Source organism: Hippoglossus stenolepis, chromosome 14 (assembly GCF_022539355.2).
Source record: "Hippoglossus stenolepis isolate QCI-W04-F060 chromosome 14, HSTE1.2, whole genome shotgun sequence".
In the NCBI taxonomy this organism is placed as follows: domain Eukaryota; kingdom Metazoa; phylum Chordata; class Actinopteri; order Pleuronectiformes; family Pleuronectidae; genus Hippoglossus; species Hippoglossus stenolepis.
In genome coordinates, this window is record NC_061496.1 from 4,884,247 (window position 1) to 4,901,886 (window position 17,640).

The 17,640-nt window shown below is 42.6% G+C and overlaps 2 protein-coding genes across 4 annotated transcripts in view; one reads left to right on the top strand and one right to left on the bottom strand.

Annotated features, from left to right (window-relative positions):
• The window catches only part of atp11b (ATPase phospholipid transporting 11B (putative)), a 42,887-nt gene extending 35,170 nt beyond the window's left edge, over positions 1-7,717 (top strand). For all 3 annotated transcript variants that reach the window (XR_004698237.2, XM_035175884.2, XM_035175885.2), the window contains one exon: positions 3,876-7,717. Coding sequence is in view for 2 of the 3 variants with exons in the window: in XM_035175884.2 (XP_035031775.1) it covers positions 3,876-3,957 (82 nt within the window). In the remaining variant the exon portion in view is untranslated. The remainder of the gene's footprint in view (positions 1-3,875) is intronic.
• An 814-nt stretch (positions 7,718-8,531) lies between these two features.
• mccc1 (methylcrotonyl-CoA carboxylase subunit) lies at positions 8,532-17,289 on the bottom strand. Its single transcript, XM_035175887.2, has 19 exons — positions 16,978-17,289; positions 16,477-16,520; positions 15,992-16,131; positions 15,766-15,861; positions 15,531-15,652; positions 15,252-15,399; positions 15,011-15,132; positions 14,817-14,928; positions 14,278-14,359; positions 14,051-14,178; positions 13,785-13,968; positions 13,504-13,613; positions 13,189-13,405; positions 12,985-13,071; positions 11,912-11,961; positions 11,474-11,611; positions 10,955-11,062; positions 10,342-10,413; positions 8,532-10,227 (listed from the first exon to the last, which is right to left on the bottom strand). Exons 1-19 carry the CDS (start codon positions 17,031-17,033, stop codon positions 10,087-10,089), a joined length of 2,157 nt encoding a protein of 718 aa, XP_035031778.2. The 5' UTR covers positions 17,034-17,289; the 3' UTR covers positions 8,532-10,086.
• Between the last annotated feature and the right edge of the window lie 351 nt (positions 17,290-17,640).

A 17,640-nucleotide genomic window follows, 5' to 3' on the forward strand; every position in this document is an offset into this window, starting at 1 on the left:
AGATGACAGCCTCGTCTATATGTCGATTATTAATCTGAGCTTTAGGTTTCTAATTCTTCTTTACTACTTGAGATGGAGCCAGACTTTGGTTAGCTACTGGAATCGTCTCTGATCCAAACACCAAATGTGGGTGTTCACATCTCTACTGTTATATCCTGTGTTTGAAGGGATATAAAGTGCTTTATATCAAGTGGGAGTCTGTTGTGACTCAGCTTTTAAGCTGCACTCAGCAATTTTTGCATTTTGGGAGCCCCGAATGCCAGTTAGAGGTAAATACAATAAAACATGATGTCTGTCTCCTGCACAAAGTGAACTCTTAGTGGCTGCAGATAAAATTCCTCCTCTGCTGCAGCACAACTTTGTGATAAAGGATGAGAAAACATCAACAACTTCATTTTCTTCATTGATTTATCTATTTTTTTCCCCCATGAAATATTTTTTTGCCTAGTGCAGCTTAAAAGACGAGTGCACTGAGTTCACAGTTTGCGGGTCTGCTCCGTCGGCAGTTTCTGTGTTGTTGCGTCTTTTTTTACCTGAATCCCAGAGTGCGGAGGTCATTGATTAATTGACCTGATTGGCCCCTTTCTGCTGAGCAATCAATACCCCCAAACAGCTTTGGGACACTCGCTATTGATCAGATCAATAATGAAGATGTAGCATTCTTTGGTGTGTAAGTGTTTTGCAGTGGACCTCGCACGGCCAGAGGGTGTGGCCACATACATTTGTGTGTGTGTGTGTGTGTGTGAGAGTGTGTGAAGGCTATGATAGCTTGCAGGTAGCCCCTCTGCAAGATAGCTTGCAGATAGCCCCCTTTCGGCCCCTCTGGACTGCAACCTGCCACCTCTTGCGGTTGAGCAGTCGGTCGGTTCCGAGGGATACAGCTGTATGAGGAATCTCATCGCTCAGATGTATAATTGTGACTGACTGTAATTGTGCCAGAGCTACTGGGCTGCAGCTCAAATGATAAACCTCTTACGCTTCATCTGATCGCGACCAATTACATTATTCCATCTGAGCAAACGACTGTCGATTTATACTCCCACAGGGACAAATACAAACATGAGTAAAATGCTTTGGTTTTCATCCCCCCCCTCTCCTCCTCACCCACATATACCTGTGTCCCTCCTCATCCTCTTCTTCACCCTCTGGGTTTCAGTTAAGAAAGCAAAAAAAACCACAGAGAGCGATTAGTGAGACTCCCACGTTTGGCCTTAATGCTAGGAAACTGCCACAGGGGAGAGGGAATGTCCTATATACCCAGTCCTATATAACACGCTTAGTGACTGGAAGGGACATATAGCAAGCATATTAACAACTTATATAAACCATAAAGAATTAATCTGATATTTATTCAAAGCCCAACTGTAGCTGGCTGCTTGACTTGGTCTGTTGTTGTAGCGTTGAATGCTGGCTGCGGCTGAATTGTGTCTTGTGGGCGACGAAGCAGGAACAGACGTGGATGTGAGGAGTCAGAGATGTTTTCTTAAATATTCCTTCCCACGTGTATTTGTCACATCCCAGTAGCTGAGTCTCCAAACAAATCAAATTGTGCTGAGTCCTTTGAATCCATCCACATAAACTCTGAACAATTCAACAACTATTAAACCTCTTTCATGATTATTTAATCAACAAACTTAATGTCGGCTTCAAAACCAGTTTGTTGTTTTGTAATAGAAAGTAAACAAATTGACTGCTATGACCCTTTTACAGTCAAATCAGTGAATGATGAAGATTCAGCTCCTGTCAGACATCTCTCGCTCCTCCTCCTCCTCCTCCTCCTCCTCCTCCTCATTAAACAAGGGGACCACATCCTGAACCAGAGAGGCTGCTGGGAAGTGTAGTATCTGAGAGTTCTTCGGTTTTTGCTACTTCATGTATCTATTCGTCTTTTTCTACTGGATCCCGAAGCCTTATACGAGCTTCTGAGAAGAGGCCAACCTTGAGGGCATGCTTGTTTTATACCCGGGGTGTGTAGCGCCCCCTACAGGCTACAAAACAAGGATGCCCAGACTCTGTCTTGTTGCATGGGGGCTGCTGTTGCCTTTGGTATTTTGTACACAATGTAAACCTGTATGTATTTGTGCCCCCGCACACACTCGTCCTCTTGCACTAGTCTTTTTTCTGTCCCCTCTGTCTTTCCGTGTCCTTGTCCCTTTGTGTCTGAAATCTGCATAATGTTGCTCGACCTTCCACATTAATTCTTCCTGTGCTGTTAATGTCCCCTGTGAGCGCCGTCTTGTCACAAACCTGCCCGTCCTGTTCTTTATCTTGGGTTCACGTTCCCACTGGCTCATCCCAGAAGTGTTTCCGTGCTAATGTCCTCGTTGTTCTGTCGTAACCCGCGGAGCGAAGATGGTTTTTAGCACCGAGATGTTTCCGGTTGACCTCGTCGCCGGTAGACAGCCGGGCGTGTCATGCAGCACGTGAGAGAGCGCCTCCAGTCGAACCACCATTTGAGTCATCAGCCTGTTTCCATGTTTACCAGGTTTTAAAACGGTTGTCTTCATCTCACGGAGCGGCGTTGAACTAAAGGTCGTGGGAATTATTCAGAGCAGGTCGACTGACATTTAGAAAATACAAGGAAGTAAACAAACAGGTGGGGGTGCAGAGATGAGAAAGGTCTGACGTTAGCATATTCTTGGCTATAACACACACACACACACACACACACACACACACACACACACACACACACACACACACACACACACACACAGAGTTTCCTCGTGCAGCCTTGTGAAGATCAGGTGGCAGGAGGGCTGTGCTGTTTGAACTCGCAGGATGTTGAACCACAGTCTCTCGGCTCCTCCCCGCTGCTGCTTTGAGGAAGAAGCTCTGATCGTCGGCTCTGGTTCACGTCTGATGCAGCGGAGGTTTCGGCTGTCTCACGGTTCTCACGGTGGAAAGCTGCGACTCTCCTGATGCGTCCATGTTGGGATTTTTCTGGCCTAGTTTGACGTTAGACTGTTAGTTTGAGCGTTTTATATAAAAAAGACGACATCGTGCACCAGTCTGTCCCTGTCGGACGTTTCCAGTAGAGACCCAGTTTGCTAAGCTAACAGAAGAGTGTCCCTTTTATTACGAGGGCTGTGTCATGTATATCATAGAGTCTATTCTATATACATAGGTTTAATGCTGTGGAAGAAGATCGTACAGTTAGAGCATAAACATATATTTTTCTTGAGATTTTTAAACCGCCTGCTGTACTTTGCGATTTTATATTTGAGCAGAAGATCTAATTCTCCTCCTGGTCATCTTGAGAGCAGATGTATTCACTGTGTAGCACGAATGTTGCTGATGCTTGTTCGTCATGATTTATTTTCTCTTTGTGGTGATTGTGTTGACTTCATGTTCACGAGTAACGTAGCTCGAGTCTCTCCTCATCTGCTCAAACCTCAGAACCAAGAATGTGACATCAACAGTATTTTCTTCAAGAGGCAGCAAATATTTGCCATAAGTAACTTTTCATAGTAATGAGGTGTCACTGAAAACGCTTCAAATGTTTAAAATCTTTGTTTCTCTGCAACAACTTAATTAAATAAGCAACAATTCAAGTCCTGAATGAAATTTCTTTTATTATTATTTAATCCGGACTAAACGGTTTTAGCCTCCGACTCAATCTGGTTCTGATAAATCTGGTTTAGTGAGTTAATGAGAAGAGACTTTAGATTCTCATCACTAACAACATCACACTCATCACTAACTCTTCACCCCTCCACCTCTCACTCTGCTTCTTCAGCCTGGTTGTGATGATTGTTAACACAAAACTTTGGACATCTCACACACACACACACACACACACACACACACACACACACACACACACAAACTCTGCGTCAGTGTCCTAACCCTCGGTCACTGCTGCCTGTTTCCAGGTCTTGGAGCGACACGGAGAACTTCTACTCTAACGATCGCAGCATCCTGACGCTGTCGCCCATCGAGGCCTCTCACTGCTGACCCCCAGAGGCCGCTGACTGTAGCGCACAGAGCCGGGGGAGAGGCACCGCTCCGCTCTGAGTCCTTATCGCTCCCCTGCCGCCATTTTAACCAACACACTTCAACTTAAAACTCAATTCAGCAAGTTGCAAAGCGAACTTGACACGAGAGCTGCTGCATCGTCTGAAGCCAAAGGACGTTTCCTGATTTATCCTCCAGCGGTTATAAAGCAGATGAAGTGTTCATCTGTGGACAAGACGCATCTGAACAACGACTATCAGACTCTCTGCTGCTGACAGAGAATCTCTGAGTCCTGGAGAGTAATCTGAAGTCTCATTTAAATGAAAAACGGTTTAGAGAGAGATGTGTTGAGTCTTATATTGAACCAATCAGCTCTCATGAAGATATTTTTTCATTTTCAACGCAGTTTCCAAACTTGTTTTTCTTGAAACTGGCATTAAAATGACCCAGTGAGACACGGGATGGAGATTCCTGCCAGTCGGACCTGGACTGAACCATTTAACCCAGTTGGTTTGACCGACACGAGCCAGGATCCCACACGTAGCACCGGGAGTCAGACGACGTGAGGAACCTTCTCATGGTGTCGGCAGCTGAAGTCATAGTATAAATAACTTTTTGAGCTTTTGGCGAAACCGCTGCACCTTCTCTCCCTGTTCAGACTGAAAGGGAAAGAGCTGGACCCCCTGCAGCCCTGTAGCATCCAGAGCTTTGTGCTGATGCGGCGGCTCTGCTCCCTTTCAGAGCGACGGTATTCTCTCGATACTGAAGGTGGAGCCTCACCTCCACCGTGCAACCAAAGACCGAAGGATTCTGGAGTTTATCAGAGAAAAAAGTGTGTATTTCTGTGCCTGATTGTACAGAAGCTTTCTGTTGTTGTAACGAAGACGATTATTACTGTTCGTGCTGCTTCTCTCGTCTTGACTGTTCAGGCCTCCGTCTCCGCGGCGGCGCCTGTTTAAAAAGCCATACGTTTTCAAGAAGGTTGTGTTCTTGGTAGATTATTGAAGGAGCTGCAGACAGGAGCTGTTTGATTCTGTGCTTTCTGTTGTTGTTGTTCCCCTGAATGCCTTTTCTCATTCAGCCCGGTTGGAGAAAGCATCTCAGCATTTAGACTCATGACGTCAGGGACATTTTTTTTGGGAGGTTTTAAAAGCAAAAATTGACCCAATCACAGACCAAACTCGAGGTGGAATCAACCTGCCCCCGAGCACCCGATGGGATAATGGTTCCATTTGGTTTCCAGAGAGACGAAAGTGGCTTTAATGGCGAGATGCTTTTCCAAACCCCGGCTGGTGCACGTTGACCCAGACAGCAGAATGTGTCCGTCTCCACGGAGATGGATTTATCAGATAAATGACTCGGCAGGAGATGAACAGGGAAGCAGAGCGTTTTTGCACAAGTCACATATCAACTCACTTCTTTTCTGCTCGAATCATCGCCTCACCCGTCACCATTCAAATCATCCGAGTCATGTTTCTGCTCTTACGTTCTCGTCATGTTCCCCCACGCTCCTTGATGAAGTGCGTGTCTGTGTGTATGTGTTGGTGTGTTCCTCTGTATAGCAGCCATGTTGGTTGAAGGAAGTGTGGTACTCAGCTTTGTGAAAAGTGAAATTAGGAAAAATCCCAGATCAGGTTGAACTTTGAGGAGAATCCAGAAGGCGACAGAAGCGAGATTCGATATCGAGACAATTCGAAAACCTCACAAGACAACCGTTTTAAACTTGACATCAAGAACCACACAACTTGCCTCAGCTCACACAGGGAACACACACAGTCGTAGCACGTTTCTGTTTCTCTGTGGTCGATGTTTGAAGAAGTTTTCTTTGTCCGATTCTGAATCTGACTCGTTCACGTCCTTTTTTCAATTCATTGAATCGTCTGGATGTTTCTTTTCAGTCCGGTACACGTCGGTGTCCTGTCGGTTCACACGGACGCACGTCACAATGAAAGTGTCTATTTATTATTGCAGTACTTTATTTTCCTGTGTTTGTGTTGAACTTTTCTTACATATCAATAAATCTGTAGCTCCTGTAATACGCAGCGACTCTCCCCCCCGACGTTTAACTTGAGCCTGGATCTGTGATCAGGAAGCTGAACCCCCCCACGCTCCGAACCAGGAAGCTAAAGTTACAGTTCGTGAGTTACTCCACAGATTCTGATCATCACACTGTTCCTGTTTCAATGTTAACACAGGAAGTATCTTCTGTATTTTCTTTTGAACCATTTGACCTCATATTTGATATTTAACGTGTTAAACACTCCTATAGCTTCTTATTTTTATAAAAGGATCATTGTTATCGTAGCATCAGGATTCAGACGGAGGTCAGTGGATCCCCCCTGGGAGTGAAAACTTGAAAAGCATCATGTGTGACCTCCGTTAGTTTGAGTGTTTTGTCTCGAGGCTGCAGAATCTGATCTGTGCAATAACACCTGCAGTGTCTGAGCAGCTCTGACGCCCCCTTGTGGTCATCTGCGGAAGCCCAAAGTGTTCAAAACTAAAGCGAGATGACATCATCACATCAGTGAAAGTATTGATAACGATTCATGGGCAACGATAAATGTGATAAACTGAGGTAACATGTTCAAAATGAATCAATATGACAAACTGCATGAGGTTTAATACATGATTACAATATCAATAAACAATTACAATGTTTACTTTTCCCTTCAGTGACAGTTAAAGATGAAGTTTTGACAGAAACTTATGTGATTTAAAGATGAATTATGAATTATTAGAAAATATGGAAAAACTGAGTAAAACTTGAAATAGAAAATTGAGACAAAAACAAAACCTCGTTTGTGGAGGTACATTTTTATATCTGTAGAATTACTTCTTGGTTGAATAATAATAATTTCGAACACTTTGGGTTTCAAGGTTGTTTTTTTTGTCCAAACTTTATGTCCTGTCACATTTCTCACATCAAATGTAATTAGAGACAGAATCGTACTTCTGTGATTTGTTTTGGAAACTGATGTTAAATCTGTTCTTGAACTCGGACGTGAACCAAACTCTCTCTTTGGTTCGATGCCTCCAGGTTATTTCTCGAAGCAGGAGATGACTCAGCCTCATAATGTGAAAAAAAGAATGAACATTTAATATTTTATCACCAGGAGACGATTGTGTCGTCCATCAAAAGCCCCATTAGAGTTTAATTGGATCTTATTTCAGACACAGAGCCGTAAAATCCTGGCTCCAGTCGAGGTTTTGAGTTTTCCTGGATTCTTGGAAATAAGTAAAAAGACCAAAATCAGCTGTCGGTCGTCTTTGTTCTTTAGAAACGTACAAATGAAAATCGAGACTTTTCCTCCGGGTTTAACTGCAGATGTAACATCATGTTCCAGTCACGTTGGGTTCACAGGGTTTTGTTATTATAAAATGTTCTTGGGTCAAGTGAAATCTCCCTGAAGCTGGTTCAGCCTGTGACGTCGGTCTCAGCGTCTCCTCACAGACCGGAATCTAATAAAGCTTTTCTCGATGGAATCAGCTGAAAAACAGGAAAAGTAAATGAAAGTGTCCAGCGATCCGGTTTCTGAACGTCCTGTGACTCAGCATCAGGCAGCGAGACTGGAGGCCGCGGATCAATCCCCCTCATCAGTAAATCAGGCTTCAGCTGATGATTCATTCTTCATCACTCTTCTGTGGACTGATGTCTGTGTCCGGCTCCTCCTCTTCCTCCTCTGTCCATAAATCTGTCTTATAGTTGATGTTTATGAAGATGCGACTCTATTTACGAAATAAACACATTTTTAAGAAACGACTCTTTGGAGTGAGACTTCGTTTCATTTAGATATTAACTGAAAAAGAAAAAGCTCAGGACTGATGAGCAAGACAAATCTTCATGTTGATTAATGAAGGAGAGAAAATACAATAAAGAGTTTGTATCAGGGACGAAGAAGCAATTCATCTAATAAACTTAGTTTCTCTCACTTTTATAAGGAGCTGCTCAAATAAAATATTTACTGACTCAAAGTGGCAGATTAATTAACTTGTTTAACCCTTCAAAGTTATTTTAGTGTTGGTGAAACAATCAGTTTATAAATGTGACGATTTGCTTTTCTCTGTTTTTCATGATTGAACGTTGACTTGTGGGTTTTAAACTGCAAACAGGTGATTTTAAATAGAAATTGTTTCATAAATTAAACTTCATGACATTATTTCAACATTTTTAAGTTTTATATTTTGATTTTATCACATATCTTAATTTGTTATAGTTGGATGTGGAGACTAGAAACTGTTGATGGTAGTTTCACATTTTTATGACATTTTATAGACTGAAAATAAAAAAATCTGATGAATATAATAAATGCAGCCTTAGATAATAACCAACCAGTTTAAAACAGGACGAGTCTGTTCGCTCCAGATTAATAAGAAACCTGCTGAGCTGAGGATGTTCAGATCTTCAGTCAACACACAAACATGAATTAATATTTCTCCAATGTTCCAGATGCATTTACTCATATTTGTTGTGTAGCAGACGTTTCCAATGTGAGACAAGATGTTTGGAGAAGATCAGTCGATCTCAGTCTCAGAGAAACACACATGCATCAGGTAAGACAAGACGCAGGCGTGGGTCTACTTTAACAAACCTTTATTACAGAATCAGACCAGTTTCTATAATCATCTTTTTAAAATCACCTCATTTATCTACAAATGGAAACTTTTTACTCTACAAGGCCTCAGAACACACGGTTAGTAACGTTAGTGACGAGAAACACGTCGTCTTGTTTGTTTGATTCACACACAAGCAAACATCGGTTTAAATCCAGCGGCCGACATTTCATCTCTTCAGGTTTATTATGAACCTGGACACAAAGATACTGAAAGAAGCAGCTCAATTATCTCTGGAGTGTTTTTCTGCCTCTTCTTTCATCAGGTCTTTCTCCTCGAGAAGTTTTAACTCTGCTCAAACCTTTTCTCAGCCATGATAAAAGATCTGATTCAGTCTGGAAGAACAGAACATGAAAGACAAACCTCATGAAACATTTTCCCCACAGTAACAAACTAAAGTCAGTGTTCACACCAAGTTTCTGTCTTTATCAAGCTCACTGAAAACCACACGATTTCAAAAATAACAATTTTTAGTGACAATTAAATTCTGTCCTGCTTTGAAACAACTTCAACTCATCAGAGAAAAAGAGGAAAATCTAACCAGCGAACTTTAAAGATAGTTTCCACTGAGCAGTGATAATAAATCCATGGTCATTAAATTCAGTTTGAATATTTGTTCCTCTAGATTTCAGAAACTAGCCCTGATCTGCTAAAGACTAATTCTGACAGTTTTTTGTCACATTTCTCATCTTCTGCCTCAAACTTGTCGTGTTTTAGTGTTTAGCTCAGTTGCTCCACACGTGTTCGTGTAGAGAAGCAGAAAAACGAGACCTGACAATCTGAAACCAACAGAAACAGAAACCAACACAAAGAGGAAAGAAACTGAATAAATACAAGAAAGAAAAGAGAAGAAACCAACAATAGGGTAAAAACTCGGCTGTGTTAAAGGCAACTGAACATTAAAGATCTCCGTGGCGTTTATCATTTACTGGAAATGAAGATGGACGACATGAAAGTGAAGCCAAATTATCTATACCACCCCCTGGTGGCTGGCTACTGTATAGGTCATAAACCACATCTCCATGTTCCTATGTGGGACATGGACCAGACTAGAAAATATCTCAGTGTTTCTGTTAAGTTTAGTTTTATTTGGTTATTTGATGCTATAAAAACAACAAAAACAGGATGAAGATGATTGACAGCTTAGACTAACTCACGATTGGTCGAGAACGTGCGTCAGCAGGAGTCAAGGGCCGCGGTCGCTACAGCGCAGACTCCAAAAGACGTGAGAAGCTAAAGATGGCAGCTCTCGTATCTGTGATAATTCAGCTTCGTCTTTGTACAGCGAGACGTCGTCGTCCATCTTTATTTACAGTCTGTGACTCAAGTTCAACCCAGGAACACGTCAGGTCTCTGGATTTATGTTTGAGGCATCGATCCATTCCAGACTGAACCGGATCCATCAGGTAACTCACGTCCTGACTTTCAGAAACTTTCCTCTGACTTGGACGCTCTTGTTGTCACAGTAACTCGTTGCGTCTCTCTCCTTCCTGTCTGTGTGTGTGTGTTTGGATGAATTCACTGGCTGCTTCCCTCCTCGCCGTCCTCCTCCCCCTCCTCCTCCTCCAGCTCCACCAGAGGAGCGTGGCGATTGGCCTGAGAACCTTCGCTGAAGAAAACCTTCTTGATCACACCGGACTTCGGCGCCCGGATCGTGTGCTGCAGACACACACAGAAGAAAGAATCAACTTTAACAGAAACTCAGTGGAGTGAGTTTTAAACTGGATTAAAGTGAGATCATGTGAGGAGGAGGAATCTGCAGGAGCCTCTCACCTCCATCTTCATGGCGTTCATGACCATCAGCGCGTCTCCCACCGCCACTTTGTCTCCGACCTTCACCAGCACCTGAACACGGGAAACAGGATCGTTTTATTATAGTAGAACAACACAGGCAGTCAGTAGGTTTCAGATATAATATTATAATCAGAAGTCTCTAAAAGTAATGAACAAACATTTATTCCACAGAGTCAATTACTGTCATCAGGAGACTTAAAGTGTTAATAACACAACCACACAATGAAAAGATATTAAAACCATCAGTCAGTCTGTTGATTGGTTTGTTATGAAGCTTCTGCAAAACTAAAAACTTTTACTTCATCTTCACCCGTTTGTTTTACCTTTAACGTATTTTAACCAACAACAGGTTTTGTGTTGCTTCCTTCACGAGCCGGATCGTAACAGAACACGTTTGAAATCCCAGTTAAGAGTAAAATCACTATTTTCTCTCTAATGAAGTTTTTCTTATATAAAGTTAATGGCCTTTTACTGTTGGACCTTGAATTTGAGTTTTATCAAAGGTTTTGTACAAAAAAAATCATTTACATCTACATTTAGAAAAGTGTAAATCATTTTTTTTAAATCTCTGTGCAACTCCAACCCTACTGACCTTCTCTATGGTTCCCGTCATGGGGGCCACGGCTCCGCCCTGGGCCCCAGCGCCGCTCACACCGGCCAGATATTTGGGCACCGGGACGGACACCTGGGATGATCCCTCCTGCAGAACAGACGGAAACACGTCAGAAACCAGACGCCACAGTTCACTGAGGTGAGAGGAAGAGAACCGACTTTAATTCCCCCTGACGTCAGCTTGTGCAGCGACGGCAGAGAACAGAGATTCTCTCTAAATGAACTGAGGGAAGCTTGGATTCTCAGCTTTCATCAAATCTGTCGTTAACCTGAAATTACTGAAAACAGAACAAGTCACAAAACCAAATACAGACTTTTTATTTTACAGCTGTAAAACTGCTGAGGCTCAAAAACACAGAGGTGAAGGTAGACTTTCATCAATAAAGGTTTTGGTTTAAGAGACATTAAATTAGCTAACTTGTGGAACATGTGAACTGCAGATCTTCACAAATAGAAAGAAGTAACGTGTTTCATGGAGGAACTCGTGTTGGGAACGCACCGTAGAGAACAGGTGAACCGTGTTGTCCAGTATCACCAGTTTGGGACGAGACTTCTCTCCGTTGACAGAACAGTGAAGGAACGAAGCTCCGCCCTCCAACTCCACCTCTCCGGTCACATGGTACGACTCCTCGCCAATCTGAAAGAACAGTAGATACCATAGTTATGTAGTACTTATACTACTGCTAGTATTTCTAGCATTTCTCTCATTGTATTTACATTTACTTAAACTTGTTACTTGTATTAAGGATTTAAAAGGTGTTTTTTTACTTGTACAAGGCTTTTAAAAAGTTCAATAAAACATAACATGGAAACTAGATCTAAAAAAACATTTTATGTAATGAATGAAAAACAATTCTCTCACTTTTTCTCAGAATTGAAAACTCTCTGGTTTATGAGACGCTGCAGTTATAAAAAGAAGAGTTGGTTTTTATCTCACCTGCATATTATAGCTTCCATCTTTGTTATACTTGATCCCCACATCAACTTCTGGAGACACGGACAAGAGGAAAAGGTTTTTAAAAAGGTTTAGGATTCATTAAAACAGTGAAGAGACATCATCTTCATCATCTTCTTCATCTTCACAGCAGCAGCACTGGAGTTATTTTTGGGGCTTTGCAGTGACATTTTTAATAGAAACATTGAATAATGAATGTGACTTCATTAACAAACTGTCGCAGAGCAGCTCTGAACTTAATTATTCAAACTGTCATTAAACTCAAACAGATCCTCAGCTGCTGACACAATAAATCAAATCTTCATGTAATCGAACAAAGATTAAACGTCAACAGACGATTCAGGTGATAAATAAATGATGAGAATCAAACAAAACAACTTAATACATACGATTACACTACGATTTATATTTATCTGTTTGCAGTTTGTCTATTACCTTCATGTATGTGTATATATATATATATGACTGTGTTTGTGTACATAAACATAAAGTTCTACATGTTTGCATATGTGTACATCATAGACGACACATCTCCACTTCCTCCACTTCCTCCTGCAGCATCTTGCACTGGTGACATCATTCGGAGTCTGTGCACTAATGATCACGGCCTGAAGCCGAAGTGTCACGATCCCACCGACACACACTCAAAAGTGATTCTCAGCTGTCAATCATGAGGTTTCATCCTCTGTTTTTATCACATATAAGAGGAATAAGAGGAAAATCTACCGGGTGCAACCATCTTCCAGAAAAATGTATCTGATGTGTACTTTGACTTTAGTTGAGTCCGTGTTCCATCCTCTAACATGGAGGAGGGGTTTACTGCCAGTACTGAAGTCAGACACCAGGGGGCAATACAGATGTGTTGGATTTGCCTTTGGGGAGCGGTCATGTTGTCTTCATATACATATATATATATATCTTTATATATACATATTGTTTGTTGCAGCCCTGACTGAATTGTGATCTAAACTCTGTTGTCTGAGTGTGTGACTGCATTCATTCTCTTCCTGTCCACCAGGGGGCAGTAACGGTCAAACAGCGTGGCTGGTACTTACTTTTGTCTCCAACCTGTAGCTTCATACTTCTGTTAAACTGAATGTTGCTTCTCCAGCCGCTGCTCGAGCCAAATGGAGAGAAGGGGTCTGAAAATCACACACACGCACACGCACACACACACACACACACACACACACAGTAAAATAAGTGTATTTTTCCAGATCAAATCATTTGCCCTGACATTAAAAGTCTCATCCTCTCACCTGTGGATGAGTGTGTGAACTCCTGTGTGTGTTTCCTCTCCTGCAGCACCAGGCCCAGGGCGGCCTGGCAGATGGTTTCCCCACTGGGAGCTCTGGGAGCGGGGAACAGGTCGGCGTAGTGCTGGGGGATGAAGCTGGTGGTCACGTTCCCAGCCTCAAACTCCGGGTGGCCAGAGAGACTCAGCAGAAAATCGATGTTAGTGTTCAGTCCCACGATCTGAGGACATGTGGAGAACAAGGAAGAAGAAGAAGGGATGAAAAGAAAGTGAAAACACACAGAGACAGTTCCTGACTGGGTCTGTGTGTGTTTCTTACGTTATATTGTCTTAAGCAGTAACGCAGCTTCTTCAAGGCAGCTGGTCGGTCCTTCCCCCAAACCACCAGCTTAGCGATCATTGGGTCATAATGAGCCGACACCTCATCCCCTGGAAACACACACACGTTGACTTTGTCTCTCTTGCTCATCCTTCAATATCTGCACTAAATGAGCCAGAGATACTTTTTCTACTTCTTGTATGAATGATTGGACAATTATGATGATTAAGAACAGAGGGGTTATTAAATGTATCTGGTGAAGAAGTCCTTGTTCTCTCTACCTTCCCTGACTCCGGTCTCTATGCGAGTGTGTTGGTCCGCTGGAGGGGTGGAGAGATGCAGCAGAGGCCCCGCCCCCGGGAGGAAGTCGTTGTTTGGGTCTTCGGCGTAGATCCGCGCCTCGAATGAGTGGCCCCCTAGGATGATGTCATCCTGGAGGAGCGGCAGACGCTCCCCTGCTGCCACCTGGAGGATTTCCACAAAACAGAATCAGTGTTTACATCTTTTCCACCGTGAGTTTCTTCAGTTTTTCAGTTTCCTGTCTCACCCTGAGCTGCCACTCCACCAGGTCGGTTCCGGTGATCATTTCAGAGACGGGATGTTCCACCTGCAGCCTGGTGTTCATCTCCATGAAGTAGAAGTTTTGATTGGCATCCATTATAAACTCCACCGTACCTTCACAAGAAAGACAAATGTAGTGTAAATATAGTGTAACCGTGTGTTGTGGGTCGGAGGGAATGTGATGAGATGTGTGTCGGTGTTTGTGTGTCTCACCTGCTCCTACATAGTTCACAGCTTTGGCTGCACGGACTGCTGCTTCTCCGAGTTTTCTCCGAACCTCGGGACTAATCCCAGGCTGAAAGGAAGAATAAGGAAATCTGTGAAATCTGTGTAAACACTGAACAGTTGAGGAATGTTTATCAGTGGGTTTGGGTAAACAAGTGTGAAGCAAATGTTGGTGTAACAGGCTGTTTGCCCAGTTTCCTGTTTGTCCTTGTTCACAGTGAGAATAACTTAAATAAACTATTTTCCAAGACATTTCCAACAACCTTTTAGCTGCTAGAGTTCAGTGAAACACTTTATCTCTGCCAACAATAAAACCAGGAGATAATTGGCTCAACAAATATTGAACCTTGACCTCAAGTCAGATTTGCAAGATGTTGCAAACTGAAGTTTAGGTTTTCATGAGAAAATGGTTAAAATGTAAGATTTTAATTTAACCCAAACTTAAGTACCATTGGTTTCTTCTTACTGTTGTTTTCATTCCCAGTAACTTTTCAAACTTCTGCTCAGTCAGAGCCTCGTGAACTCACCCCCGGTGCCTCCTCAATGATTTTCTGATGTCTCCTCTGGACGCTGCAGTCTCTCTCAAACAGATAGACGGCATTACCGTGCATGTCTCCGAACACCTGAACCTCCACGTGTCTGAGGGAGAAGTGGCTGGTTAGCAATTAGTGAGTGTGAGTGTGAGTCTGAGTGAGTGTGTGTGTGCGTGTGTACAAGTTACCTGGGATCCTCTACAAACTTCTCAATCAGCATGACATCATCGTTGAAGGATTTTCTGGCTTCTCGTCTTGCAGACTCCAGCTGTTCTAAGAATTCTGAGTCTGTAAGTGCAATACGCATCCCCTAAACAAACACACAGACAATTACAATGATGTTACTTCATTAGATGCATATTTTTGAGACATTTTATCCTTTATTGTGAGGACAAACTGTCCATGATTGTTTTTATCCCGTCCTCTTACCTTCCCTCCTCCTCCACGCACTGCCTTAATCATCACAGGGTATCCAATCTTAACAGCCTCCGCTTGGAGCCTCTCGTTGGATTGGTCCTCTCCATGGTAACCACCAATGATTGGCACTCCAGCAGCTGACATGATGTGTTTTGATGTGCTGAAAACAGACAAAAAGCAATATAATCTATAACCTATAATCTTACAAATAACTACATGACACAATCAAATACTTAGAGACAACCTGAGAGAAATTCTATGCATATTTAATATATGATGTGTGTGTGTCACCTCTTAATGCCCATGTCTCGAATGGCAGAAGAAGGAGGCCCGATGAAGATGATGCCTTCCTGTTTACATGCCTCTGCAAACTCTGTGCTCTCTGATAGAAAGCCATAGCCAGGGTGGACCGCCTGCACACAGACACAAGATTTATAAAGAAAAAGAAAAGAGTAATAATGATTCAGAGTCTATATAAAGACTCTATACATAATTACAGATGTCTCCTTTTTGCAGGATTACTCACATGTGATCCAGACTTCTTGGCCACCTCCAAAACTTTCTCCATGGAGAGGTAACTCTGCTGGGAGGGCGGAGGACCGATGTGAAAAGCTTCATCCGCCTACAGAACAACCCAGGGAAATAAAAGTGATCAGTGCAAGGTAAACGAAAACATTATCCCCGGGCGGGTTAAGAAAACAAGCCTGAAACCTGAAAATGTGCAATTTATATGCACGTATCAAGCTCCTCACCATGGCCACGTGCATGGAGTCTATGTCTGCGTCGCTGTACACCGCCACAGAGCGGACACCCATCTTCTTCGCCGTGCGCATCACACGACACGCGATCTCTCCTCGATTGGCGATCAGCACTTTCTCGATCCTTCGCACTCCTGGAGAAGAATTAACAACTGACATGTTAATGCTCTTTAAATGAACTCTGGTAACTTATATATACAGTGATGCGTTATGAGTCCTTATGTTGATGCATCGCATTCACAATAACTATTCAAACACACACTCCACACTGTTAAAGTTGTCACACTGCAGCTCTGAATGTGTATAGTCGTGTATTTGACTTTGTGTTACATTAAGCTCTTTTTAACTTGCTTTAACTTTAATATAACTATTGTACTGGCGAGCTGAGCGGTTTCTTCTTGTCCAACACCTTCCATTGTACCGTTGACCCTGAGTGAACCTGCTCAGGACCAATAAGAGAGAGAGCAGCAGGAACTCACCTCCTGACACCAGCCTCACGCCTCTCCTGGACCATGACAGCTTCCTGAACAGAAGAGAAACAGGAGTCATCATCGACAGAAGCTGCACGAATGAATGAATGAGTGTGGAAACAGCAGGTTGAGTCACTACAGAGACAAACCTCATACAACATACATACTACTCGTAAACAAACACAGCTGATGTCCCAGTGAGTTAGCAGCCTGATGCTAACCCTGCTAGCTGCTACCTGTGTTTAACCTTGCTCACGTCTCGTCTGCATCAACACGAGTTCTCAAACTGAGAAACTATTGATCAACGTGTTGTTGTCAAGTTGAGGAATCACGTGTTTTTATCCCTGGTTGCGTTTATAAATGACAACAAGCAGATAATTTACAATCTGAGCTGCAACAGAGCATCTGGTCAGGTTAGCATTACAAGCTAATCCTGTCAGCGGTGGACGGAGGAGAATCACAACAACACAGCAGACATGAGTGTTGTGTGTGTGCGTGTGATGAACTCACTGGGTAAAGATCCTCAGACTCTGCAGACTGGGGAAACTCAGGATAACTGCAGCCATGGCTACCAGCTGTTAGCTGCTAGCTAGCTGCTAGCTTAGCTTCGGCTAGCAGAGCGAGCAGCTGGACGTGGAAACAGGCGACGCGTGAATTCACCTGCAGCAGCTGATAGTGAAATAAAAGATAAATCCTCAGATCAAAGCCGCGTGGAAATCTGGGGCTTTAAAAAAGGCGAAACACGCAGGAACAAAACTCAATGACACGCGAGAGTTGTTTTCAGGCTTTGACATGGATGATCTGTACAGGCTTCCGTAGCGTCCACAGCCAATGAGAAACACGGATATGGAGGCGGGGAGGAAGCTGTAGTGAGCTCATTCCGCCACCAGAGGGGAGTGTTTCACAGGATATACAGGTGGTGAGGTGTTTACTATTTATAAATATGTTTTTAGTAGTTTCTTTAATTAATAATAGTTTATTATTTGTATTTATTTGTTTTTAGATGTTTCTTTAGATTTTGTGTAGTACTTAGTGCTTTCTTTAAATAATAATATTAAATGTAATAGTTTATTACTTATAAACATTAGTTTTTAGTATTTCATATTTTCTTTAAATAATAATAATAATGATAGTTTATTATTTGTATATATTTGTTTTTAGTATTTACTAGTT